We start from the raw sequence: 25,505 nt of genomic DNA on the forward strand, positions 1-25,505 counted from the left end.
GAGAAACAAAAGTGGGAAAAGATGAATAAGGCTATAAGGGAAAATGCCACTCCCCAGGCAAAAGCCACAATACAATTAGATCAACCATCCCCAAAGGAACATAATAAACTCTTTCAGAGGAGATTCAGCTCGTACAAGCAGTCTCTTCCTCTGGCCATTTCTCTAAAGGTATTTGTTGCCAACTGCTAAACATCACTGAAGTTTCTTTACTACACATGCCTACTACTTGTTTGTGGATTTGAAACAAGTAGTACTTTAGAATCTTCCCTGTCAACAGATATAACAAAAGAAAACAAACCTACTTGTAGCCCCCAGCTTTAAATTTCCAGTCCCTTTTAATAAAGTGAAAAGCTTTAGCTATGAAAAAAATTTGTGACCTTTGCAATGCTACAGAACACCAATACAAAATGTGAATAGTAAAATATCTGTTATATAATATATATTTATATTTTAATATATTACATTTATTTCTACATAAAGAGGCTATAAATACTGTATATGCCTTATATTCATGGTTCCCAGCATTTGACATTATAGTAAGTACAAACAAAAAAATACTTATAAAAATACAAAAAGAACTCAGTAGAAATAGCTTTACATTTTAAAATCTTGTAGTCCTCATTGTGTCTATCAATAGAGTTCTGGGACTACAAGAGCACAGTTAAGAACTTGTCCAACTATTAGGCACAATTTCAGCACTCGGAGAAAATCAGAGCTGCCATGAAACCAGTCACGGATTCCCAAGGCTACATAAACTGAGATCTCTGCCACTGCAAACAGACTTTTCAGTTTTCAAACTGAAAGAGTCAGACCTAAATCTGAGGGAGGGGGAATGAGATGAGAAGGTAGGGTACCCTCAGGATGCCCCACCAGAACCACAGGTCCTGCGGTCTTAGGGTAAATGGCATTGCCTTTTCTACCTGTTGCAGAGGCTGCCCAGGTGGTGATCTGGGGGGAGGGGAGTATTTTCTGCAGCAGTTTTAGGCAGCTCAGAGGCAGGTAGGCATCTGGCATGAGTGAGGGTGCTGGGGATGAAAGGGGAGCAGAGCCATCCTCAGAGGTCAGGCACGGCCCTGCTATTTAAGTCCCATCACTTGGCTCAGTGCTCTGCCTTCCCCCTACTAACCAACTTCACTGAGAAAACGCAACTCACGAGGACTTGTACAGCAGCCTTTTTCCTCTGCCAAGGACAGAGACCATCACCCCCACCTATATTTAGCCCAGCCTATGTTTAGTCTCAGGCCATCAGAGTGCCAGAGCCTTGAGCTGGAGGTTCCTTTTTTTGTTTGTGAAGGTACAAGCAAGGAATAACTCTGAGAAACAAGAAGCCAGTGCCGTGCTGTTTCCTTCCTGGAGTCCAGCCACAAGGGGGAAAACAAACAAAAAAAACCCCACAAAAGCAGGGATGTGCCATTATTTCGTACAAGTAGGAACAGTTAAGTCGAATGCCGTGATGCTGCCTGCATCAGGCAGATGCTCGACATCACCAGGCTCAGCCTCTGCCGTGGGGTTGGCACAGCCCACACACCATGGCCAGGGCTCTGCACCCTCAGCCACCAGCGTCTCTTGAGGAAAGAGCCCCAGCCGGGCACAGCGCAGTTTTGCTGCCAGATGTTTCTGCATCATCTTCAGGAAAAATAAATGTCTTTTCTTAGTCCCATGGATGCCATCTTTCAATACATCAAACCTGAATACCACCAGCCCAGGCAATGAAGGCACATCCCAGGGGGAGCTGGAGCTGCCAGCTTCAACCTAGAGTGGTGCGGGGTTCTCGTAGGGGAGCCCATGAGCGCGGCAGAGCGGGGGCGAAGCCTCCTGGGCACACAAGAGTTCGGTTTCCTCGCTGGAGTACACAGTGGTGTCCATGTCATCCGAGTGGTATCCCGACTGGTACCCACTTGTCTGGTTGGAGGCTTCGGACATGACGGATTCATTACTCTTGCTGGGCACCAGCGTGCTGCAAAAAACCAATCAGAAACAGGGCTGAGAGAGCTGTGGAGACTGTCTTCTGGAGGGCAGGTGGGCGACTCCAGATGGCAGCTGCTTTCCATCACAGCAACAACCAAAGCAAAAGGCTATTCTTAAACCTGGCTTCAAGCCTTTTTAAACATACACTTGATTATAAGGCAAGACCTTTTCATATGCCCTAACTTCACTAATGCATGAAAAAGATGTTTAATTTTATGATGATACAAGGAGTTAGATTGCGACTGCAGATGAAATGGAGAAAAAGCTTTTAGAGGCTTTACTTCAGCTATGGTGCAATTGTAATTGCAGTATATCTGCATCTGCACTGAAGTTGTCCAGGAAAAAAATAATTCCTGAGAAGCTCTCAGAGAGCATACATGAGCTTCAGCTATATGAGTGCCACTGTGCTTCCTGTGAACTGCACAATGAAACCCCTGTACAATGCTCTGAAAATACACCTGGGTACATCCTGAAACTTGAGTGACAGCTATTAGGGAAAAAAAAAAAAAAAAGCAAAGCAAGAAAAAACCCAAGAGCTGTTCATCAGTTCAGACAGGTCCTCATGTGTTCAATTGTGTGCACCTGCTCAGTATCTTTGAGGGGTGGTTGATGCTATTGCAGCTGATAAATACAAGTCCTTTCTGGATGCTGACTGAGGCTTCCCAAAGCTGCATTACCTCCCCTCTCCTAATACTAAATGCAGATGACCAGGCATATTGGGCACAATTTTGCTTTCTGTTTTTGAAAATACTTTAAGAAAAGATTTTTTCTTCCAAACAATTTTAGAAACCAATAATCAGTCTTCTGACATACTGCAGTAAAAGGTCATATTCAATCCTATGTGCAGTCCAAGCCTTACCTAAAGGGTATTTTCACTTGTTTTTCACTCTCTTCCAGTGCCTTCAGCTCTTCAGATGCAAGAACCATCCCACTATCTGTCTGATTTTCCTGCAAAGGTGTTGGAAATGCATTAAATGGAAAAAGATCAAAACCACCAAAAATAAAATGTATCAACAGAAGGAAAGTATGTATAAATAGACAAACTCACCTCCTGAACAACTTTTACAGTGGTTACCAATGGGACATCTTCGAATGTTTTCACGCTCACGGGGCGGCTTTTTCTCTTGCTACCTTGTCGGTACTGACTGCAAAGAAAACAAAGCAAAAAAAATTTGTGTCCACTATCCACAACTTGGCTGCAAACAGCACAATGATATCAGAATCCTTTTATCTCTCTTCAGAGAAGTTCATCCCTTTGTCAAAACATATTATGCAAACTTCAAAATATCTATTTATTGAAAGGGATGAACAGCCTAGAAAGTGGCATATTTCTGACCTTTTGCTCCTGACAATATTGGTCTCTGAGCAAATTCTAAGAAATGGCTTTGAGAAAACAGCTTGTTTCCTCATTTACACTGGAGGGCTTAACTCCCTGCAAGCTTTGCTTAGAACTATAATAAACAGAGAAGCCTGGAGCACAGACGTGCATCTCTTTCTTTGGACTGCACTTCTGAGACCCCTGGCTGGACCTAGGACAACAACAGCAGACTCAGCACACTGCTGCTCTTAAGCCATGGGGATCAGGACAGGGAGTGCTAAATCTCTCTTGAAGGCTCTTCTCCAAAAGAAGCCCTCTGGTTCAGGATGACATCCATAAAAAATATTGGACAAAGAAAAATTTACTTTCATGGAGATACTAATACAGCGAAGAAAACAGTACCTTCGCCTTTCTGCCTAAGTGAAAATGGAATGAAATGGATGGTTTTCCAGTTAAATGGGGCAAATTTACGTTCTGAACAGCTAATGAAGGAAAAGCCATGGCGTTAGTAGAGTAACCTGAATCCACTTGAAGTGCAAAGCTGGAGACAATTAAGAGCAGCATTCTGCCCTTTTCCCAGCTTTGAGTCTAGCTATGCTGAATCCTGCTTATCTCCAATAGACATTTATTTAAATTGGTGGGGGTTTTACAAGTTCCTTGAGTAGCCTGCTCAGGTACTCAATCACACTTCAGAATGTTTTTCAAATATTAAACCAAAGTATTTGCTCAAATAAAATTTGTCCTAATGCTGGGGACACAGAACAATTATTTAACACCCTCTTTGGGGCAAATTTTCATATATTGAAAATGGTTACTATCTCCATTTTCTCTTCCTAAACTTAAAACCAGTTTTTTCAAGCTCTCTGCACTGGCCATATCTTCTGCTCCTTTGCAGTGGTATCTAATCTATTTCCCATCCAACACTTCCAGGACCAAACCATCAAATGGACAATGTAGTCCATGCACCCTCCTGGACAACCTGATCTTGTACAACTAGAAGTTCATTCCACAACTTGTCTTCTTTGTTTGGAATCTCCCTGTGTGCCTGCATTAAGCATACACATTGAACTGCATGGCCAGTTTTCCAGGGTGGTGAGGGCTGAGAAGCCCAGCCTCTTGATCTGAATGACCTCCCAAGTATGTGAGACCCACCTCTGCTCAGACCAGACAAGAGCCAGCCTACAAGGGTTGTTGTAGATGCATGAAAATGCATCTTCTCTGCTACCATTCAGGTCAATTACTCTCCCTAAAAATGAAACTTAGATTATTTTCACTTGATTTTTTCTTGACAATTTTATGCCGGCCATTTGTAGTTAATTTGTTTTCCTGTAGGCATTTACCATTATTTATCTGAACATTTATTCCAGGATTGTTCCTAGAATTCAAATTAAACAGATTGCAGAATTACACTTTTTCTACTTTCTAATAGTAGGCATTATCTTTCAACTTTACACTAACTCACCTGACTGTTTTTAATGCCAATCTTTCAAGGTGCAGAAACCATACATCTATTTCCTAAGCCAAATATGGAAGATGTTAGGAGGTCTTGTTGACTTTAATTTATATCAACAATCTAAACATTCTTTAATATTCTCCATGTTTTCCCTATGTTTGCTATCCTCCTCCAGCTTTGATTTAGAGATTATATTTTTTTCATAGTTAGTACTTTTGTGAAGATTGAAAAAGACATCTCTGAACAGACCAATCTTTTCCACTACCTGTATAGCAAGAACCATGCCTTCAAAATCATTTTCAGATACCAGAACATAAGAATAAATCCCCTAAGCATGACTTAACCTCCTCACTTTGCCTCTCCTAGCATGGTTGCTGCAAGTGCTTTCAAAATCCTGTCACAATTTAAGACTAGAGAAAGAGACTCAAAGTCTCCTTAAAATGTCTACAGAGTACATTTACTTCTGTTCATAACAGGAAATGGGGACCAAGAAAAGCCATATAGGAAGTATTAAAATTTGAAAATACATGTGATGTTTTCAGTGCTAAATCAAGCTTTTTGTCTTTTAAACATGTATAATTTGAACTACCCCACTACTAAAACATGGGGTTGAGAGGTCAGCTGCAGGACTGTAAGTTCAAGTGAAGTGTGAAATGCATTGTGCCTATGTAGTCTTTTCTAGGGCCACATAAAAATGTTATCCTGCTCTACCCCAAATCATTGGGAACTCCATCTGTGGTGGTTATGATACAAGCAGTGTGGCAGAGGGCTCTGCTTCATGGAAACCACATGAAACCTGCGAACAGAGTCCGTCTCCACCCTGGTGGTTGCATCGCTCTTTCTACTCTCCTTCTTCTGAGATAGCACTGAACAATCCAGGGCTCCCAGCATCTCAGTGGCTGCATTGGATGAGACAATGCCTTTCTCTCTTACATCCCATGCCAGAGGTCCTCAAAGGGTCCAACATAAGCCCCTGAAGTGCATTAGTACAAACTCCGTACTGGAAAGTCATCTCTGCCATGATACCCAACAGTATCTACCATTGTGGATGCCCTAAGAGCCCACTAGAAGGAAGAAGTGGACAAAAAACAGTGACAACATTATTTATGTCACATTCCTCTTGGCTATCAATTCATGAGCTGTTTTGCAGTGTTTCACTTTAGGAGGAGAAATGCCAGAGAGGTTATTAATGATAGATCTATCATCATTAATGTTCTTGGCAGCTGCAACAGAAGAACACTGTGAACGCAACTGAATTGGACCAGTAAAACCTTCTATATGTTCTGGTTCTTAAAAAACAAACAGATGTTTTCACAGGTTTTGCTTTTTTGTTTGTTTTTGAATGAGAATACCAAGTCTTGAAAGGGTAGCATCAATAAAAATAAATAAGAAAATCACTAAGTGGGAAGGTAAGAAACTAGCTTTTGCCTACAAAAGCTTTACAAATTCCTTCTTATCCCTATGGAAAAGGTTAAATATGGACCAGGCAGCTGAAGCCTCTTCCTTTTATTTTCCCTTCCCCCAGCATGAACAAAACCTTCCCAGAGGCCCCAGTAGGATGTCCACCATATAAAATACCTAATTCCTGCTGTGTTGTCATAATGGAATTTAGGATCACAGACTTCCTCTTCCTCCCTACAGGAAGCAGGTGAAGTTGGGAGAGAGAGACCTGAATCCTCTTCCATATTCAATGATACTGACAAAGGAAGGACAACGTAGTCTTTACCATCCTGTAGATTGCAGTGAAAAAACACAAAAATTAAATAGGCTACAGAGACACCCAGACATAGACAGCTACATGCACGTACATGGAGAACACATCAGACCAACAGTGTGGGTGCTTTATTAAACTATGAACAGTATACCACCTTTGCAGGAGCAGCTACATTAAAAGAAGGAAGATTAGTAAGAACCACTTCCAAGTAGTTTTATTTTTTTAAAAAAATAGATTTTTCTATTATATATACTGTAACATAATGTATAAACTGGACTTTTTATTGATGCCTTTGAAAAAATAAAAGTAGATCTCATTAATGTTTGAATCCCAATGCCACAAAGAAAATGAACATGACAGTTTAGAAGGGCAGTGTAATTCCCATTATCACCAAGAGGTTAGAAAGGGAGAGTCTGTCTAATAGGGAGCACACAGCCAAATCTATCCTCCTTCATTCAGTGGGCTCACTTCTATGGCCCTGGCCTTGTCCACTTCCGTACTAACTGAAGAGGAAGCCACAAGATGGAGAGCTTGGAAGGGAGGCCCATGTCCCCACCTGGTCGCAGTGGGCTCTCTTACTGCAATGCCTGCACACAGGTCGTGCCTTAATACATTAATTTGCATGCAGCTGCTCACAGGCAATGAAGTTCTTGTATCCTTGTTTTCCAGGATAGCCGTCAAAAGCATTGCAGCCTGACATACACAAAGATAACCATCTTTGGCACAGTAAGATCAACAGGAGCTACCTGCTGAAATGCGTCTGCAGCCTGCAGAGAAATCAGCAGCAGAGCAGGGAACTGAGCCTGTGCCAACAACTCCCCAGCAAAGACAGCAGTAGTGTCATGGGAAGCTTTGCTGGCAGGGCAGAGTGGCTTTTGGTTACCACAACACAACCTCTGGGATCTTTACCCCACAAGTCACTCTCTGCTCGTCAGAGACCCAACTGCTGGTCAGTAATGGGAGCAGTAGAAGAAGCCTAGGATCCCTGACAGCTCCAGCAGACAGTGCCCAACCATGGAATGCTGTGATGGCTGGCAGGGCAGGACAGATTCAGCCAGTGGTTTTAGCAACCAGAGAATACAGTTCATGTACCTGACGGACGTTGGCTTGCAGTAAATTCCCCAGGTGCTCTACCAGCTCTGAAAAAGTTGGTCTCTGCTTAGGATCTCCATGCCAGCAATCCAACATTGTTTGGTACCTGGAATGACAAAACCAATTAAAATACCAGCGTGAAGAAAACAGCACCTATTGCTTGCTCCTGCACCTGCTAGTAGTGTGGGGTAAATGTGGGCAGATGGAAGAAGAGTTTCTCACATTTCTGGTGTTGTATAGTCCGGTGCTCTCATTCTCGTTCCTTCTTTCAGTCTTCTGCAAAATTCCTCATCAATTTTCACGCCAGGGTACGGTGATGCACCTAAAATGAAAGCAACAGTAATTTTAATGCATTAGACTTGCTATGGTTTGTGTTAATAAGAAATTTGGTGTATTTGGATATGTAAACAATTTATATTCATGATGGAAACAGCAACTGACTGAGTAAATGAGGCACATCATCACATACTGAAATTGTATGAAGAAGCATTTCAAGCCCATGTTCCTACATTTGCATTTTAAAGAAAATTTGAGTATTTTCTTTTGATGGAGAAAATATACAGGAATTTTTCAAGAAGTAAAAAGAAAATGCTACAGAGATTCCAAGAACACTTTGACTGTTTTCTTCAGACTCTTTTGTTTAGAGATGGCTCAGTGACTCACCTAATGAAAATATTTCCCACAGCAGAACTCCAAAGGACCATACATCACTCTGAATGGTATATACTCTATCAAAAATGGTTTCCGGTGCCATCCATTTTAGGGGTAGTCTGGCCTAAAAGCATTTTCATAAACAAAATGGTATCACAGTTTAGCAAAACACTGAGTTTCCAAAAACCTATTTAAGAGGAAAAAAAAGAAAGAAGTCCTCATTTCATATTCATTCTCTACCAAACAGGTAATCTGAAACTTACATCTCCTTTCCTGACGTAATCTGGGTCTTTGTAGATGTCTCGAGCCAAACCAAAATCACAGATTTTGACCACGTTATTGTCTGACAAGAGGATATTACGAGCAGCCAGGTCCCTGTGGATGCACTGCAAAGAGAAGTAAACAACTTCATGTGCTGCCTGTCGTCACAGCTCTGTCCACAGGGCTGATTTCTTTCGCATATGTGCTCTCCTACCCTCAAAGGCCAGATAATTCTTAAAACCTTTTAAGAAAAAGAAACCTCAGCATCAACAGTTGCTGATTTTAAGTGCTTTTTTGATGGTCACAACTGATTTGGCACAGGGAGACTTGTGTTCCCAAGTCCAAACATACATCTGTTTATCCACTGTGCAGAGAGGGCCTTTGAAGTTAGGTAATTAATTATCCTAAGAAGCTAACACAAAACAGGTTCAGATCTGATTACCTTTAGATTTACTTAGGTTCACTCAAATCTCTGTACTCCACTATTTCTCTGAAAAACTCCACACTAAAATGCTGACTTGATTCCAACACAAACTAATCTTTACTACAGAGAAAGGAGTGCACATCTCTACCTATGCAGAACAGCAGCTTAGTTAACAACCCAAACACTTCAAAATCCAAGCCTCAATCGCCTGAAGTAAAAAAATTGGGCTCTGAAAGTGGCTTCAGATTTGCTTCTACTATGGATTGAAACTCAGATTCTGGAAGCAGGTATTTTTGCATTTGCTCATCAATTGGGATGTATATGAGAGGCAGACAAAAGTATGTTTTTAGAAAAAGACTCTGAAGTCTGCTCTTGAACACCTAGCCTGCCCTCTAGAACAGTGTTGTATTTCCTGCTTCTATTTTCTTTTCCCATTTCTAAGTGTTTTTTTTTTTTTTTTTTCTATACAGCTGCAGGCAATTCCTCACTCCTGCTGGAACTGTCATCCTTTGAAACATGTGTTCTACATATCTAGGCTCAAACCACAGAAGAATACTTCTAGAATGCCAAAATGCAGGTGAGGTGCTGTTGACTGCCAGGGTGTCCTTGGCAAGAGATTCTCCAAGGAGTCATCCATGAAGTTTCATAGTTGGGTATTGTCTCTCCTCACATTGCCGTTCCAATCCCAGTGCACAAGTTACAAGCAACCTCCTCAGAGCAAAATCCTTTACTCTTGTTTAGCTCCTCTTACCAGGGATTTGTCCCTAATTCCTTTAATTGTCCTTATAAGTCAGTTCCCCTCCTCCAACCACTTAACCATTCCTCTGTGAACTGGTGGCCCATAAACCTTATACAGATCACTAACATTTGTGTCAATAAATGCATGGGCTGTTTCTCTCTGTAGTATTAATGATTTGGGTATGTCTTAGAGCAAAAAGAAAATACTGCAGATGACTGCCAGTCCAAAGATGAACATGCTGTTTCCTTCTGTAGACCTACAGCATTACTTCCTGCAGTCAAATAAATAACATGCCACTCTTCCTGAGAAGTTCCTTACTTTGCGTGAAGCCAAGAACTCCATTCCCCTTGCCACCTGGAAGCTATAACAGATGAGGTCCTCCATGGTCAAAGGGTTCTTGCAAAGGTCTTCAGGACCAGCTGCAAAGAATCAGATGACAGTCAAACATGCCCTTTGTCACTGATTCCACCAATAACTGCTTGTTAGGTAAAAGTCCATCTGAACCTTATGCCACGCTGGATTGGAAGAGCAAATCAAGCAGTTTTTTTAGCTATATAATTATCACTAACAGCCCATTTTACATCAAACTAGTCTCGTACAAAATAAACTTTTGAGACAACGGGTTATACCCTGGCCTCCTTGCTTATTTCCAGAGGAAAGATTTGCAAAACAATTCCAAAAGAAAAACAACCAAAAATTCAGCTCTCAAATTCCTAGGACAGTAAAGTTTTCTCTGGTTTCAGCAGATGAATTCAGAAACCAAGGAGAGGGAGGCCCCACCTTGTCTTTAGGAGGAAAGAATATGCCATAGGGAGAAAGACTTTGATTTGGTAAAAAGCCCTGTTAATTTAATGTAGAAGAACCCTAACATCATAATCTCGTAACCTGGAGGAATAATGTACTCAAATATCCAAAGATACCTAGGCATTTAGTTCCTGCTGAAATAAACAACTCTGTGACTTTGTTCAGCTTTTGATTTTAAGCAGACATCTACCAAGAACTACAACACTGGTGGCTAAAACCTTCACCATAAGGGCTCCTTCAGCTCTACATACTTCATGTTACATTCCAGCTCAGAGGGTCAACGTGTACACCAGGGAGTACTGGAAAGGCAACAAGACATTGTGGAAATGCATGAAGTGCATGCCTGACACTATCTATTAGATTGGATTGAAATCAATCCATTAGATTGATTCCAGTACTGGAAAGGCAACAAGACATTGTGGAAATGTATGAAGTGCATGCCTGACACTATCTATTAGATTGGATTGAAAGTGCAAGATCATTCTCCCTGTTCACATAACTGATGTACTCTTTGCACTGAAAGATTTTTAGTAGCAGTAGAGGTACAGGAAGTAGAGCTATGGCTTTCCTCCCAACTAATCTGATCTCACCCCTAGGTGAAATTAGCAACCTCTGAAATAGCAGCACTGAGCATTTCATGCTGCATCTGCCAAAGGAGAACATGGCAAATGCATCAGTGAAACCACTGCAGAGGATACGTGCATCCTGGGGATGCTTTGTATGAGTAGATAATTCAGGCTTCCTGTTCCTGAAAGACCACCTGGGCAGAGGGAAGGCAAAGCAAGCTCTCTGCTAATAAGCAGTGAATGAAATAGCATTTCACAGTATTTAACTTTTGGGTAGACATTAAGGAAATTCAGCTGGCATGCTGGTGCATCCCTCTCTGCACTGCCTTTGGAGTTTGTACTCTGCAATTTTTCCTAAAAATATTGGGGTATTAAATAGACGTATCTCCAAAAAGCTTCACACTAAAAGCAGACCCTTTTCATACAGGACATTATCTGGCACTGGGCTGAGGGGTTTGGGATGCTGATCTAGATAATCCATACTCAGGAACTTTGGTCATCCAGAGAATACCCCGCACACGGTTTTGAGGGAGCTTTGGAAATCACACAGTCCCCAATGTCCCTCATCAGCCCCATGATGACACATGCAATGACACATGCTCCAACACCAGGAGAAGATGTATCCTACCATCCTCCTCTTCCACGTCACTCAGGGACCTCTCCTCCACAAAACCAGAGCTTGCTGAACTCTGGCTGCTCGTGATGCTGTCCAACCGTTGCTTCAGGTCAGAAGAGACATCACCAATGTAGTTCTCCTTCCCCTGCCTAAATCTGGTACATTTGGTCTAGAAAAATGAGGGGAGGGTGAGAAAAATCAGAAGCTGAAAGCATGCTGGAGAGGCAGTGATGCACCTATGGTCTGTGTCAAGGTCACAAGGTAAGGCAGGGAGAGCAACCCAGTGAAGGCATGACCAGCTGCTCTGCTCCAAGCCAGCTCTGGCTGGGGCACTGGGCTGGTGCACTGACAGTACCAGCGAAACCCAACCCATGGCCATGCAGGTTCACCAGCTGTAGCACCCTCTGCCACTCCACAGCACAACTTTCTCCTGCTTTCACAACCTCCCAGCCAAACCCCAGCAGCATCTCCACATGCAGGCGACTAAATGCACACTGAGGAGCTGGTGAACTCAGCCCCTGGAGCCCCCCACTTGTGAAACACATGTGGATGGATGCTGCCAAACCCTCTCGCACACTCCAGCCTCTCTGTACTGCTATGGCTTTACCTCCTGCTGCTGCAAAGGCCCTTCTGCTAAACCTCTACCTTGGCCAAAACCCTAACAGCCATCAAAATCTGACTTATTTCCCTCTTCCCCATAGCCAATGCATGCCTCTAGGGAGGAATCCAGCCCCAGAAGGTATCCTCTAAAACATTTCCATTTTCTCCTGCTTTGGTTTGGTGATGTTTTCCCTGGCAGGGCTGTTTTTTACCACTGCCAAATCCCATTCCCACTGCCTGTGTAAGCAAGGGTCAGCACTCTCATGAAACCCTGTCTCTTACTTCAAGGCCTCTCAGATACTTGTTTATCTTTTTACCTCACAAGAAGATGCAGCGAGTTGCCTTTGCCAATATAAAATAGTAAACAATGTCTCCAAGGATAAAGAAAAATAACCCCCTGGGGAACCAACAAGCAGTGGGAAGAAGTGCTGATCTAAACACAGCAGCTGCAGGAAAACTCAAGTCTACCAACATGGCAGAGTACAGCCCAGGGGCCTCCCTCTTGGCTGTGGGTGGAAAAGGGTAGGGTCCCCAGGGTGACCCTGAGTGCTGGGTACACAGAGCCAAGTTCTTCATAAAGCAATCTGACCCTCAGAGAGCATGGATCCTCTGGATGGATGCTCTCTGTAAATAAGACTCCTCTCAGAGGTGCCCAGAAATGAATTTGAAAATGCCAGTCTCCATCTTCCCACTTCTTTCAAATCAGGGTGTAGAAAGGGTGCTGTAATGGAGCTCGTTTTTGCAAAGGACTCAGGAAGTGAAAAGCTGAATGTAAACTTATGAGCTACATCTATAATATAAAGCTATTAACAGCAGAAGAAATGTGTAGCCTCATTCAGCAATGAGCCAAGGGGACAGTAGAACAGATAATCATGTGAGAGCAGATACCTATGGATAGCTGATGGATATATACACTAAGCAAGGAATGCACTTATTTAAGGTGGTCTGGAGTTTAACTAAGAAAGGAAAAAATTCAGGCTGATAATCAGAAAAAAACTTCCTGAAAGGTACAGCCAAGTGTAGAATACTCTGCCAAAGGAAATAGTGGAAGCCCAGTTCCTTTGCACATTTTAAGCTAACAATAACAAAACAGCTACATTGCAGGGGCCAGGGGAAAGACTAAATGACCTCTGATGTCTTTGCCATCTCTCATTCCCATGAGAAGTACTAAGACATTCAGTGTCCCCAAGGATTGTCTCTTCAGTCTGCACTAGAAAAAGAAAAATTGTGTGTGGAAAAAACCCACCAAACCAAACATTTCACTGTTAACCTTGACTCCTTACCTTGTACGGGATAAATTCACTCCTCTTGCTCCGTAGGTAAGCAGACAGATTTCCAAACTTGCAATATTCCACAATCACCATGAGTGGCCCTGTACCACACATACAGCAATTCATTGGACCATTTATATCCCACCTAATCTCACAGCATAAATTCTGGCTAGAAATACATACAGTTCAAAGAGCATTCCAATAGCCAAAGGTTTTTAAAAGTAGCAGTTAAAAAAAAATCTAATCAAAGCACCAAAAATATTTATTTTTTATGCTGTTTAAAGAAGAAAACTAATTATTTTGAAAAACACTGGCTTAATTTCAAATGTCAAAAAGTATAGTGGTGTGCTTATATTTGAAGTGCCAATAACAGCCAAATTAATTGACACTGTAAGGACGCAATATAAATATTTGAAAGAGCTTCGGTGCAATTAACCTTTGCAATAGAATACACATGTGATTATCCATGCATTTTCTACAGGTGGTTAAAGTAGTAAAGATTTAAAACAGGAAACTTGGTTTCAGACATAGATGCCTTAATGTACAATCAAAACATGGTATTTCACATTCAAATTTACTCCATATAGGCATATGCTATGGTGATAAATTTTCATCCTAGGTTCCACATACTGGCCATCTCTATTTTATTATGGAATAAACAAGGAAATAAATATTTATGGATTATGTTTCCTTCAACTACTGACTTCTGTCATGGAACTTTACAAATTAAATTTTCATCCCACAGTAAGCCAACAAGTCAGCTTCCCTGAAAAATTATTACTGAGTTACTTTACATTGAATTTCTTCCAAATTAGTTTGTAGTACTGGATTTGCTAAACAAAACATCTGTCTCTGATTATAAAGTGAAATAGATTCATCTACCCAGAGCTAGACTCCAAATTGCAATATCCCCTCCTACATGCACACACACACAGGCACCAACAGCCCATCCAAAGACAGGGAGGGGAAGCCCCAGCTTGCAGTCACCCCGTAGCTGGTGACAAGAGTAACTTGTTAAATCTGGTATTGGACTCAGCTTGGAATTCTGCGAGACACGGGCTGCCCACTATAAACATGGATCTCAAGTACAGGAAAGCAAAGTGATGGAACAACTAAGGGATGGAGCTGCATGGCCCTTATTTCACCCTTACTTCACCTTTATTCCACCTCTGGATCTGCTCACTCTTATCAGACTTTGTGTGTGTGTTAGAAAGAACTACTCTTTCCATCCCTTGATTTTGAATTTCAATTGTCCATGCAGCAGAAATGGAAGAAATAGGGTTTTCATTAGCATCTTCTCACCCACCAAGAAGTTACTCACCTCCTGGCTTAGTGCAGGCTCCAAGTAAGTTGACAACATTGAGATGATGGCCAATATGAATGAGTATCTTCAGCTCTGACATAAGTGCTCTGTGCTCACTATGGGTTGCCCCTTCTGCAGAGGTAAAGCAACACAGGTCAGGAGCATCACAGACAGAAAGGTTTTGCCCTCCTCCCCATTCTCTTCTGGTATTTAACCAGCCCATCAAGTGAGGAGCCTTGTTGGCTGGTAGGCTGTGTTAGCTATGCCAGTACAGCACGGGGTGGAATACAGCCCCCAGCTGCTGGCAGCCCCATTTTGCTGCCCCATTATGTCTTCTTTAGGAACAATGTGTCTGGGAACCACATATTTCATTTTTCCTGTGGCAAGTGTGAGGCGGTATAATATGATTTAAAGTGAGGAGAAAGCTATTCCAAACTAAACTCAGTTTGGAGCGTGCCTAAGCCATTGTGTTGAGACTTGCAGAAAGCTTCCAACAAGGATGCATAAGGGACACATGCAAATTGATTGCAGGAGCAACTTTACGTTCTGAACCTAAGTAGAATTATAAAGCAGCGGCTAGGAAAGCACAGCTGCATTGCTCCAGTTATCTGTGAGGGAAAGGCATACACTTTTGCATATCATTGCTTCATGATAACAGCCATGAAGCTTAACTTCTACAATGATGGGTACAATGGTTATAGTGTTGACAAATATCCCTATATTGTATATTCAAGTTGAAGTTCTAGTCATTATTTTTACCTTTAAGCATTTTCACTGCCACTGTTTTGCAGGTAGCAGTTTTGTCAATCCCAAATGCATCTGCTTCTATGACCTGGCCAAAAGCTCCACGTCCGAGAGGTTTACCTTGAAGTGAGAACACAAACGTATTTGCTTGACACAGCAGGAAAAAGTTGTAAAATAAAAAAGCTACTCCAAAATGAGGTCATGAAGCAGAAATTAACAAAAGGACTTAAAATGTAGATGGGATGCATCATATCCAATGGGAACACAGAGCCCACCCAAGGATCATGCAGCAGAGCAGTCCCGTGGCGAGCCAGCACCCAAAACACCGCCCAGCACAGTGCTGGCTGCAGTATCACTAAATGGCTCATGCAACGAAAACTCACCTAGCTTTAGCCGGTCTCTGGGAAACTCCCACCTGCTGGCATCATATGGGAGCCGCTCACAGTGCTCGTCTATAGGGACTTCATCAGGATCCATAATGATTGACAAGTAGCCAGTCTTCATGTCCCCTCCGTTGGCCTGGAAAATGGTATTAGTTGCAGTTGCACGGTTTTTTGCTGGCAATGTGCAGACAAAATGCCATTTTCTCACTTTAGAGTATTTCATTAGTTCCCAGAAATGCCAGGCTACCATTTTGCTACACCATGTCATCATGAGTGTGATCATTGTTAATTACTTGCACTTTTTTTTCTGTCTCTCTCTCTTTTTTTTTTTTTTTTTTTTTTTTTTTTTAATAAAAAGAACCAGATGAAACATTTTTCTCTTGCAAGGGCCTGTTCAATTAAAAACAAATTTCTGCGCCCCCGGTTCCAGGCAAGAATGTTATGGCATGGAGAGAAAAAATGTGTCTGTTGATTTAAGAACAATGGAAAGAAGCAACACAAAGGCTTCAAGTCAGCTCTCATTTGTCATGCAAGACCAGTGCTGATAGGACGGTATGAGAATTTTTTCATTACCCGCTTAACGGTCCGGAGGATGATTACAAGAAGCAACCAGAAGAACATGGCAATCACTGCAGTGCCAACGAGGATAATGAGCTCCAGATTTGTTTTCTCTTCAGCGCCTGGGAAGAAATAAATGAATATTTGAGTGATAGTTGGAAGCATATTTGTTTTGTTCATTCATTAAAGTAAAGAATGGAGGTCCTTGTTCTGAAGGTTCGTTTTAAAAGTGCAACATGAAGCAAGGAAACGAAAGCAAAACAAAACAAAAAGCTTGGGGGTTTATGTCGGAATATTACAGTTTCATGCTGTTTTACACGCCATCACATTTCTCAGCATCAGCTTTGTTCCAAGAACAGTGTCTGGACTTTTGGCAAATATAAAAAAGTAAAATTCACATTTTGTAAAGAAAAAATTGGTTTAGAATACCAAAAAGTAATTACTCTTTCTTTAGAAACCAAATAAACACCCTCATATAGAAAATAAAGAGCTGTGAGAATGACCTAGAGAACAATGTCTCTCTTGTCTCCTGACATCATTCAGCTGGGGCATGAAAACTATGGTTCTACAAGAACACATGATAATAAGGTCTTATCTACAATGTTCCTTTTCCCATAAAATAGTGGCCAGCAGATACCATTTGAACACCTTTTAGTGCACAGATACAGGTCTCCTCTTCAGCCCGTGTTTGCCACATCATGCTCCTGTATTTCATCCCTTGCACCACTTAGATTTTCCTACACAGCAGCACACTCCATTGCATGACCACCACGAGCTGCACTATAATTTTTTTTTGAGTGAAACAGTATGTCCTACACAAATTTCAAACTTCTACAGATGTGCCCCAGCCATATTTACCACATCAGCTGAAATCTACATCAACATCATCTCAGATAATTTCCACTCCAACCATTCTGCCCTGAATATCCTAAAGGGACCTATAAGATTAACATGATATTGCTTTAATTACCTTAATGGTACGGATCAGACAACCACCCTGACTTTAAAGACAGAGGTTTGTGAAGGGCTCAGTGACTAAACTATGCAAATGTACTAATGAATGAATGAATGAACTAATATCAAGAGCAAGGAGCTTTTAGTTTGAGGCTTCTTGTTGCAACTCTAAGTGGAAACTCCATCGTGGTCCCAGCTACCCACACTGCAGACTAAGTCTTGCTACCATTTATTGTTTGTTCTTGCAACTTGTATTCTGGTGTGCCACAACAGGACTGGAACAAGTGAGAGATGGGTCTCACAAATGCTGCTTTAAGAGTGTGATGGACCAAGGCTGGAGTCCCCCAACTCAAAATCACTACCTGTTTCACTGAGATGGGGCAGACTGAGATGCACAACAGACTGCAAAAAGTACTCACTATGTTTTCCTTAGATGCTGTGAAAGCAATGACATAATTTTAAAAGGTACAACATACTATGCAAAAAACATAGTATGACAATTATGTTACCTAGACAACAGAGATGCCCCAAGATATCTGCATATTTTTGTAGCTCTGTTGTATGGGTTTGCATGTAATACAGATTGGCAGAGAAATTTTCACAAATTTCTAATATATTTTCAGATCTCCCATCAGGATAGGCAGCTGATTTTCTTTCTAGTTATTCTAAATATTTTCTGCACAATCTGGAAAGAAGCTAACACCAACCTTCCACTGAAAAAAAAGCCACTGCTTTGCTGCATCCAAGGACATTGCATGCAAGGCAGGTGTACAGCCCTCCATCTTCTTTCCTCACTCGACGGATGGTTAGCGTTTTGTTCCCGTCTTTCAAAACAATACCTGGGAAAAAATATTATTCTTAGTTTTGCTACTTTTATGCCACTTTTTGTTAAGAATTCAAAATAAAACTTTTCATGGTGAAAATCAGCAGTCAGTCCCATGAAAGAAAACCTTTTAGTGATAATTGTAAATAAGCAATCCTCACCTGAATCTTCCACAAGTGTCTCATTATTTTTAAACCACATGATGCTTGGAGGAGGAATGCCATTCACTTCACATGATACTTCTATAGTTTCACCAATATTTGTTGTTTGATTTTCCAGATTTCCAACAAGTGTGGGTGCCATAGGCTCTGTTGGTTTGAAAATACAGTAAAATTACTGTTTATTAAGAAAAAGATCCATTTTTTTCAGTAGTAGCAGTTCATGTCCCAGTAACAAAGTCTCAAATCCTTTTATTACATCAAGAGCCACAGTGTTCATGTTAAGATCACAGTTCAACTTCCACATGACATGAAAATATTATAATGGTCAAGAAAATTTCAACGGTGTTGATATAACCTTCTTTAGCTGATTTAATTTGTAACTGCTCAGCCTGCTGAGAGAAGAGGGAGTAGTTGAGAAATTGCTTCTCTCCCTTTTCTGTGTCCAGAGTCCTTATGAGAGAGAGGTTTGACACTCTTGGTCCATTCAATGTCCATTCAGAACAGGCCATGAACATACATTAATATTTTTCTGAATCTGCCTAATCGACCTAGACATTTAAGTCCCAAAGCAAAGTCATCACTATTTGTGTGAAAAGCTGACTGATTATCAGCTTGCAATGCTTGTGCCTGAAAACCAGTATCACTCATGACAGTTTTAAGTTACAGGCACTACTCCAAACTCGAGAGTCAGTCACACAAAGCAATGGCAGTAATGCTATGAGTACAAACGTGCATATACAGCTACAGAGAAAAATGTGTTCTGAAAAGTGAAGTTGAGAAGTTACTGAGCTAAACATGCTACTTCAGCAGAAGCCAAACACATCTCCTTGCACAGTACAGTGTCTCAGTCAGTGTTTCCTCACTGGTATTAATGAAACAGTGCCTGGTGCCTGGACAAACCCCAGAAGAGCGTGTTACAACAACTGGTTTAAATCTATTTAGCAAACTGAGCACACCATTAACCAAACACATGCAAAGCCTGACCATGCCAAAAACTGCCACTACTGCAATTGTTTTCATACACAACCACTCTTTTTGCTTCAGAGTAAGAGATCCATACCTTGAACAGTGAGATGCTTCACCAGGCAGTGCTGTGTTTTAGCCTTTTTGTCCTGAGCAATGCAAACATAGTCCCCTCCATCTTGGAGGGAGATGTTACGAAGGATGAGCTCTAAGGTGACGTTTTCACCATTGGTATTTGCAACTGTCTCATTCAGCTTCTGGAGAGCATTGAGGTTCTTGCAAACAGGCATGGGCAGCCCTCCGAAGGGAGTCTGCGAAATGTGAGCACTGAGCTTGTACCATGATAGCTTCTCAAAGGTGAACTTGTCTGCTGTGCATCGCAAGGACATGTTATCCTTCTCCGTCAGTTGATTCTGAGGCTGGACATTAATTTCAAGACCCCCTGCAAGTTAAAAAAGTAAATTAAATTCCTAGTTGACTGTGCATTTTGTGGCTAACATTAACTTGGAAAAGTCATTTTGAAAATACAGATTTTGTCATCCTATCTGATAGAAAACAAGTAAAAGAAACAAAGACTGAAAAAGATCAGTCAAATCAGTCAACTAATCAATTATCTATGGAGTACAATCTCATTAAAAGCAATACATTTCAAATGGATCAAATGAAGGACTGTGTAACAAATTCAGTCACTCTTGCTGTAGAAACTTACAGCAACCTAAGATGATTCCCAGCATTATCTTATAGTTAATTTTTAGATTAGGATTAAAATAAAATTTTGGCACATGAATATGGGGACTGATTGTTAAGGAGATAGAAGCTCTTTGCCACTGGTTTGGAAAATTTTAACCTTAGTTCTTACAGGAAACCTTTACTCATTTTGTGACACTACCATAATTTCTCTGTTGCTCTTTTAAGTGACTGCTAAAGCTCAACAGTAGTCACTCCTGAGACAACAGTGCCCATCTTGCATCACTTTCACCGGCCTGCTGCTCCACTGACACTGGTAGAACTAATCACCTGGCTGAAATTAGTGGCAAATTTAAAGGCTGCCTAAAGAAAGCCTTAAGTAAACCTAAAATCCAAAAGAATTAAAGGATTTCATAAAGCTCAGGAATCAAGTAACATCACTGAAGTGCCTTTCATTAGCAAACAGACAAAATAACATTCATTTAACATGGCTGTCCTTGGCAGGGGGCACTTACTGGTCACATGGAAGGAGATCACTCTCTCACTTGACCCAGCCCTGTTTGTGGCCATACATCTGTACAAAGCGGATACATTTGCTGCTTGAATCATGAGGGTGCTCACAGTCTACAAAAGAGCAATCAAGCAATTTCATATCACATCAGTGCTAAAGTATTGCCTAACCACCTCAACAGCTCAGCAAAGGGCTCTGCAGATACCTGCACAACCAAAAATCCCTCCAAAGAACAAATCCATGGCATGGCAGAAGCACAGTCCCCTTTTGAAGTTTACATTTTTGTCCCTAAGTCTGTAAAAATCAGGTAAAAGGAAACGGGAAGAAGCAGAAGGTGGACTTAGGCATATGTGTTAAAAAATGCTGCACCCACATTTTTTTTCTGCTTTTCAGTCTCTCCAACTTATATTACAATTAATTTGCAATATTAACTTATCTAACTTTAGACCACTAAAAGGTAGTTATTGAAATCTAAGTCAGTTATATTCCTCAGTGGAGATTCACTTCAGATCAGTGTTCAAAAGACCAGAAAATATGTATCTCTATCTCTTGGCTTCAGCAGGAGCTTGCCCATTTAGCTGAGAGTAGATCCCCAAATTTAACAACAGGTGAAAAGAGTCTTATCTCTAGTGATGTATTTCCAAACATGTAGACTGCTGAACAGGGTTAATCATCCCCAGCCAAGAGAAAAGAAAATGTGCTCACCTTTGTTTTTCCAGCAATAGTAACGACCCGGTGCTTAATTTCAACCTGATTCCCACCCTTTCTCTCCGAGATCACTTTCCATTTCTTGCATGCATACGGATTGGCTCCTGAGCGAACTTTTCTGAAATGTAAGTAGAGACACATGCATTAGATAAGAGGAATATTTGTCCTTCTGGAGAGGTATTTTGGGTTCTCCTTATAATATGCATGTATTTATAAGTCAGACGCAGCTTGCATCTATGAGGGAAGCGTATGGTTCTGGAAATATTTTTATTATTCACCCTATAACCTCCTGAGACCTTCATGCTCTTTAAAGTAAAGGACCCCCAAGCCTAAAGGTGAATTTCCTAATTAATCTGCCTGTGTCAGCTCAGTTGGGATGGCTGGAGCAAAGCAGCTATTCTGGGAACAAACCTCCATTCATAAGTGGATGATTCAAGTTGATTTAGTTCAAAGGAAGACAGAGAGACATAAAAATCGCTGAACTCCCTACAAGAATTTCTTGAGGACAGTAGCCATTGTGTAGGAAGCAACCAGGCACCAAAGGAAGAAACTAGTGGAATCATTTTAAAAACAACAACAGGAAAGAAGAATGCCTTTTTTTTTTTTTTACCCTGGACTTTTTTTTTGTTAAAGGAAATCTGGGCTTATGGCAAGTCCAGATAAGGGAAGCTGCGTGAATCTCAGTCAGGCACTCTCTCTATCATTCCCCAACATCAATCAGTGCACTTCCTCTGAGATACACTTTCACACAGATAAAGAGCCCCATCACACTCAGCGCTTGAGCACAAGGGAAAAAAAACACCACAAGGACGCATCATTAGCATAAACAGCAAATTTCCTCTGTTTAGGATGGAGTTTTGGGCCTGAAGCCCACAGGGGGATCTGAGGGAAGGGCATGCAAACAGCTGCATTTGAGACCCCATGCAAGTCGAGATGCCCTTCAAGAGAGCACAACAGCAACATGCCAGCACTGCTGGATCCTCTCTGCGGGTGGCCCTCGCCTCTGCCAACAACAATGACCTTGGCAGGGCCTGCCTGCAGCAATCTGCAAATTAAGAACAACAATCTTTTTCTTCATTGGCCATTGGGTTTGCACTCAGTAACGAGTCTGGATGAGGGAGGAACTGGACAAACCCCAACCCAACACAAATATCCCTCAAGATCTACATAAGCTGCAGAAGACAGCAAGGACTTGGCACTCACTGGGGGCTGAAAGTGCACTCCTCCTCCAGCTGCCAGTGCCAGAGCACGGTGGTGGGTGGTGGCACGGCGTAGACGGTGCAGGTGAGCACTTGTGTCGAGCCATACTTGTAGGAGTCCACAGGGGCCATCAGAGCATTCTCACCGATCTGGGGGGGCACTGCAGGAGAGAGCAGCAGGTCACACGAACTGCTGAAGGCTGCAGTGTGCATGCATTATACCCACAGTGACCAATTCACACCGTGCCCCAATACGAGTGCAACACAGCATCTCCAAGGACATGAGGGAAAGCAATGAACCTGCCCAACACTTTGAGGATCAGGATACTTAGGATCTCTTACAAAATCCCCCTTCAGTACGCCATGGTTTAAAATGCAGTTCCTGGACTCTCACCACCATTCCCAGCCACTAAATGCACGTTATTCTCCAGGCCTAATCCCACTGCACGTAGCCTTGCTGCCCTTTCCAAGACCTGCTGTCTTCAAAGCATAGGCTGTTTCCTGGGGAGCAGAAAGGAGGAGGTAGGGGAGGAGGAAAAGGGTTGTAGAGGGCAGGGCAGAAGAGGAGGGATAGCCTGTGTGGGGCAGGAAGGATGGGTGAGGCGGGACAGGGATGGAGTGGGGTGGAGGAGGACTCCAGCAGTATAGCCAGCAAAAAGGGCAGGAAAAGAGCAGGACACAGAGGCAAAGAATAATATACAGAAAAAACCCAAAACAAAACAAACAAAAAAAACCCACTCCACACAAAGTATCATCACAACACCAACACCCAGAGTCTGCAGCCTCTTGACTGACACATCCTGGAGCGAGGAGAGATTGGTCAACTCTGCTTTCCCAGGCCTGAGGTTCTTCTTCAGTACTTAAATCTTCACAGGTATGGCATGAATTAAGCCTAAGGATGGTAATATACCAAATCCACGCATGAAAGAAAGGCACCTCTGTTACCCCACTTACCATTTACCAGCAGGGTAAATGTATGTCTTTTCTGCATCTTGTTAATGGGATTTGTAAGGACAACCGTGTAATTCCCTGCATCCTTTTCAGTTGCTTCAGTGATCACTAATGCATAGCCAAGTTTAACTGTGTGATTTGCATTGATGGCTCTTCCATTTTTATACCTGAAGAAAATACAGAGTACTTTGAATTTTTAATTATTTTCTTTAACTAAGAATAGCTCATTTTTTCAAACACATTATATCCCAGTTCTTACCATTTAGCTTCTGGTGGAGGATATCCTTTAAACTTGACAGGAATTTTGACTGCGTCGCCCAGCCTTGTCTCAACAACATTCTCCATTTTCTCCAGGTGAATAAAAGGACTTTCTGGGATGGGAAAAAAGGAAGTAAACTAAATGGTCTTTTCTCATGGACCAAAGCAAAAGTGTTTTCCATTTGGCTTAGCACCTAACAAGATGACAAATATAAGTTAATGACAGGACTATGGGTCATTGGTAAAGCACAGATGGCTCCAAACTGGGCTCTGGAGAGATGCCACCATGAAGACCTAGTCCTTTCCTTCTCACAGGGGAACAGACCAGTCCCCTCACTGAGGAGCTCTGGAAAGCAGAGACAAGACTCAGCTCTCAGGACAGTGTGCCAACTGTCAGACCTGTATATACATACATATATATACATATCATAAAACTTTCTCAATATACTCATTCCAGGAAATTAGACTATTCAAAACTGCAGTTTTGAAAATTAAATACTCAAGTATGTATTTCAACCACTGCAGTCACAGAATACCTTGAAATTATTTACATTACTTGTTATAAGTTATAAACTTGCATTTGGACAGAAGACAGTGATTAGCCTTTTGACTAAGATTTAGGATGGTTTAGACTTAGTATCTGGTATACTTAGTGTAGCACATGATCTCATTTTGGCTCTTGAAGAGCAGAACAGAAAGAACCCAGGAGAAAATTCAGTATATCTTGAATCACTATGCCCACAATAAGTTTGAAAGTCTTTTGTTTCGTTCTAAAAGTGCCATGAATATTCAGGCCCCTGAAATCAGACCTCAGGAAAATCAGTCTCCTTCAAAATATAAACCTCTTTGTCTGACTCAGTAATTAAAAATGAGCCATTCTCATGCTGGTAATTTTTTTCTATAAGTTAGGAGCTGGGGCTGTGCCCAAGAGGGGGTTGAGAAAAGGCTGTAGGATATGGCCTCGTACTTATCTATTCACTTAGCCAAAGCTGTTTCCCTTGCATCATTTCCGTACCACCAAAACTCCATTTGATTCATCTATTCATAATGCAAAAGCTGAAAGTTTTATTTTCTTAGCTTCATTCATGCTGACCCAGACTTTTGTGTCACAGAGCCACCAAGATCTAGCCTAAGTTCACCAAGAGTGAGAACAGGCAGCCCTTGTACAAAGCCACCTACACAAATTGAGTTTTACAGGACCTTAAGGAGGTCAATGCAGAAGAGGGTCAGAGGCTTACATAAGTTTATTTTACTGCCCACTTTCCGGTGGGATTCTACAGCTCTCAGTAAAATACAGCATCCTTTAAAATCTTATTATTAACTAAGGCTGTGGTATAAAAATAATCCCATACTAGTTGCAAGAGAAATACTGTAACTGCAGTTTGGTTCATTTCTGTCATTTGAGTCATCATTGAGATGCCTTCTGCATCCCAGTAATTAATTCCAAATCTGAAACAACCAACAAAACTGAAGTGGAAAATGTCCTACCATGGATAACGAAGTAACTGCTGTTTTTCATGTTCATACGACCACTGGACGCTGCACAAGTATATCGACCATTGTCGCTTAAGGACACACTGTCAATGGTAAGGGTGCTCACAAACTTCTTTATTTCTCCTGCAGTGGTCTTTACGTCCCTAATAGTGGCACGTTTTTCCTGTAATAGACAAAAGACAGAGATGTTTGGAAATGTCATAGCTATTCCTTCTGTCACCCTTTGCACATTCCTATATACCAGAAATTTTGTTGTGCATTATCATCTTCTTTCTCAATGTTTTAAAGGGGGAAGTGGTATTATACCTAAATAAGTCAAATTGCTTTGTGA

General features: G+C 41.6%; 1 protein-coding gene across 1 annotated transcript in view; it reads right to left on the bottom strand.

Moving 5' to 3' along the window:
* Nucleotides 1-331: 331 nt before the first annotated feature.
* The window catches only part of KDR (kinase insert domain receptor), a 30,369-nt gene continuing 5,195 nt past the window's right edge, over nucleotides 332-25,505 (bottom strand). The window contains exons 7-30 of the mRNA XM_053941474.1: nucleotides 25,169-25,337; nucleotides 23,682-23,793; nucleotides 23,426-23,589; nucleotides 22,476-22,632; nucleotides 21,270-21,390; nucleotides 20,569-20,677; nucleotides 19,464-19,808; nucleotides 18,404-18,550; nucleotides 18,127-18,258; nucleotides 16,481-16,587; nucleotides 15,908-16,043; nucleotides 15,540-15,644; nucleotides 14,799-14,912; nucleotides 13,490-13,578; nucleotides 11,619-11,775; nucleotides 9,939-10,039; nucleotides 8,460-8,582; nucleotides 8,209-8,320; nucleotides 7,768-7,867; nucleotides 7,546-7,651; nucleotides 6,318-6,469; nucleotides 3,017-3,113; nucleotides 2,828-2,916; nucleotides 332-1,957 (exon numbers count right to left, since the gene is read on the bottom strand). Coding sequence (XP_053797449.1) covers nucleotides 1,753-1,957; nucleotides 2,828-2,916; nucleotides 3,017-3,113; nucleotides 6,318-6,469; nucleotides 7,546-7,651; nucleotides 7,768-7,867; nucleotides 8,209-8,320; nucleotides 8,460-8,582; nucleotides 9,939-10,039; nucleotides 11,619-11,775; nucleotides 13,490-13,578; nucleotides 14,799-14,912; nucleotides 15,540-15,644; nucleotides 15,908-16,043; nucleotides 16,481-16,587; nucleotides 18,127-18,258; nucleotides 18,404-18,550; nucleotides 19,464-19,808; nucleotides 20,569-20,677; nucleotides 21,270-21,390; nucleotides 22,476-22,632; nucleotides 23,426-23,589; nucleotides 23,682-23,793; nucleotides 25,169-25,337 — 3,249 coding nt within the window. The 3' untranslated portion in view covers nucleotides 332-1,752. The remainder of the gene's footprint in view (nucleotides 1,958-2,827; nucleotides 2,917-3,016; nucleotides 3,114-6,317; nucleotides 6,470-7,545; nucleotides 7,652-7,767; nucleotides 7,868-8,208; nucleotides 8,321-8,459; nucleotides 8,583-9,938; nucleotides 10,040-11,618; nucleotides 11,776-13,489; nucleotides 13,579-14,798; nucleotides 14,913-15,539; nucleotides 15,645-15,907; nucleotides 16,044-16,480; nucleotides 16,588-18,126; nucleotides 18,259-18,403; nucleotides 18,551-19,463; nucleotides 19,809-20,568; nucleotides 20,678-21,269; nucleotides 21,391-22,475; nucleotides 22,633-23,425; nucleotides 23,590-23,681; nucleotides 23,794-25,168; nucleotides 25,338-25,505) is intronic.

This window comes from Vidua chalybeata, chromosome 4, assembly GCF_026979565.1.
Source record: "Vidua chalybeata isolate OUT-0048 chromosome 4, bVidCha1 merged haplotype, whole genome shotgun sequence".
In the NCBI taxonomy this organism is placed as follows: domain Eukaryota; kingdom Metazoa; phylum Chordata; class Aves; order Passeriformes; family Viduidae; genus Vidua; species Vidua chalybeata.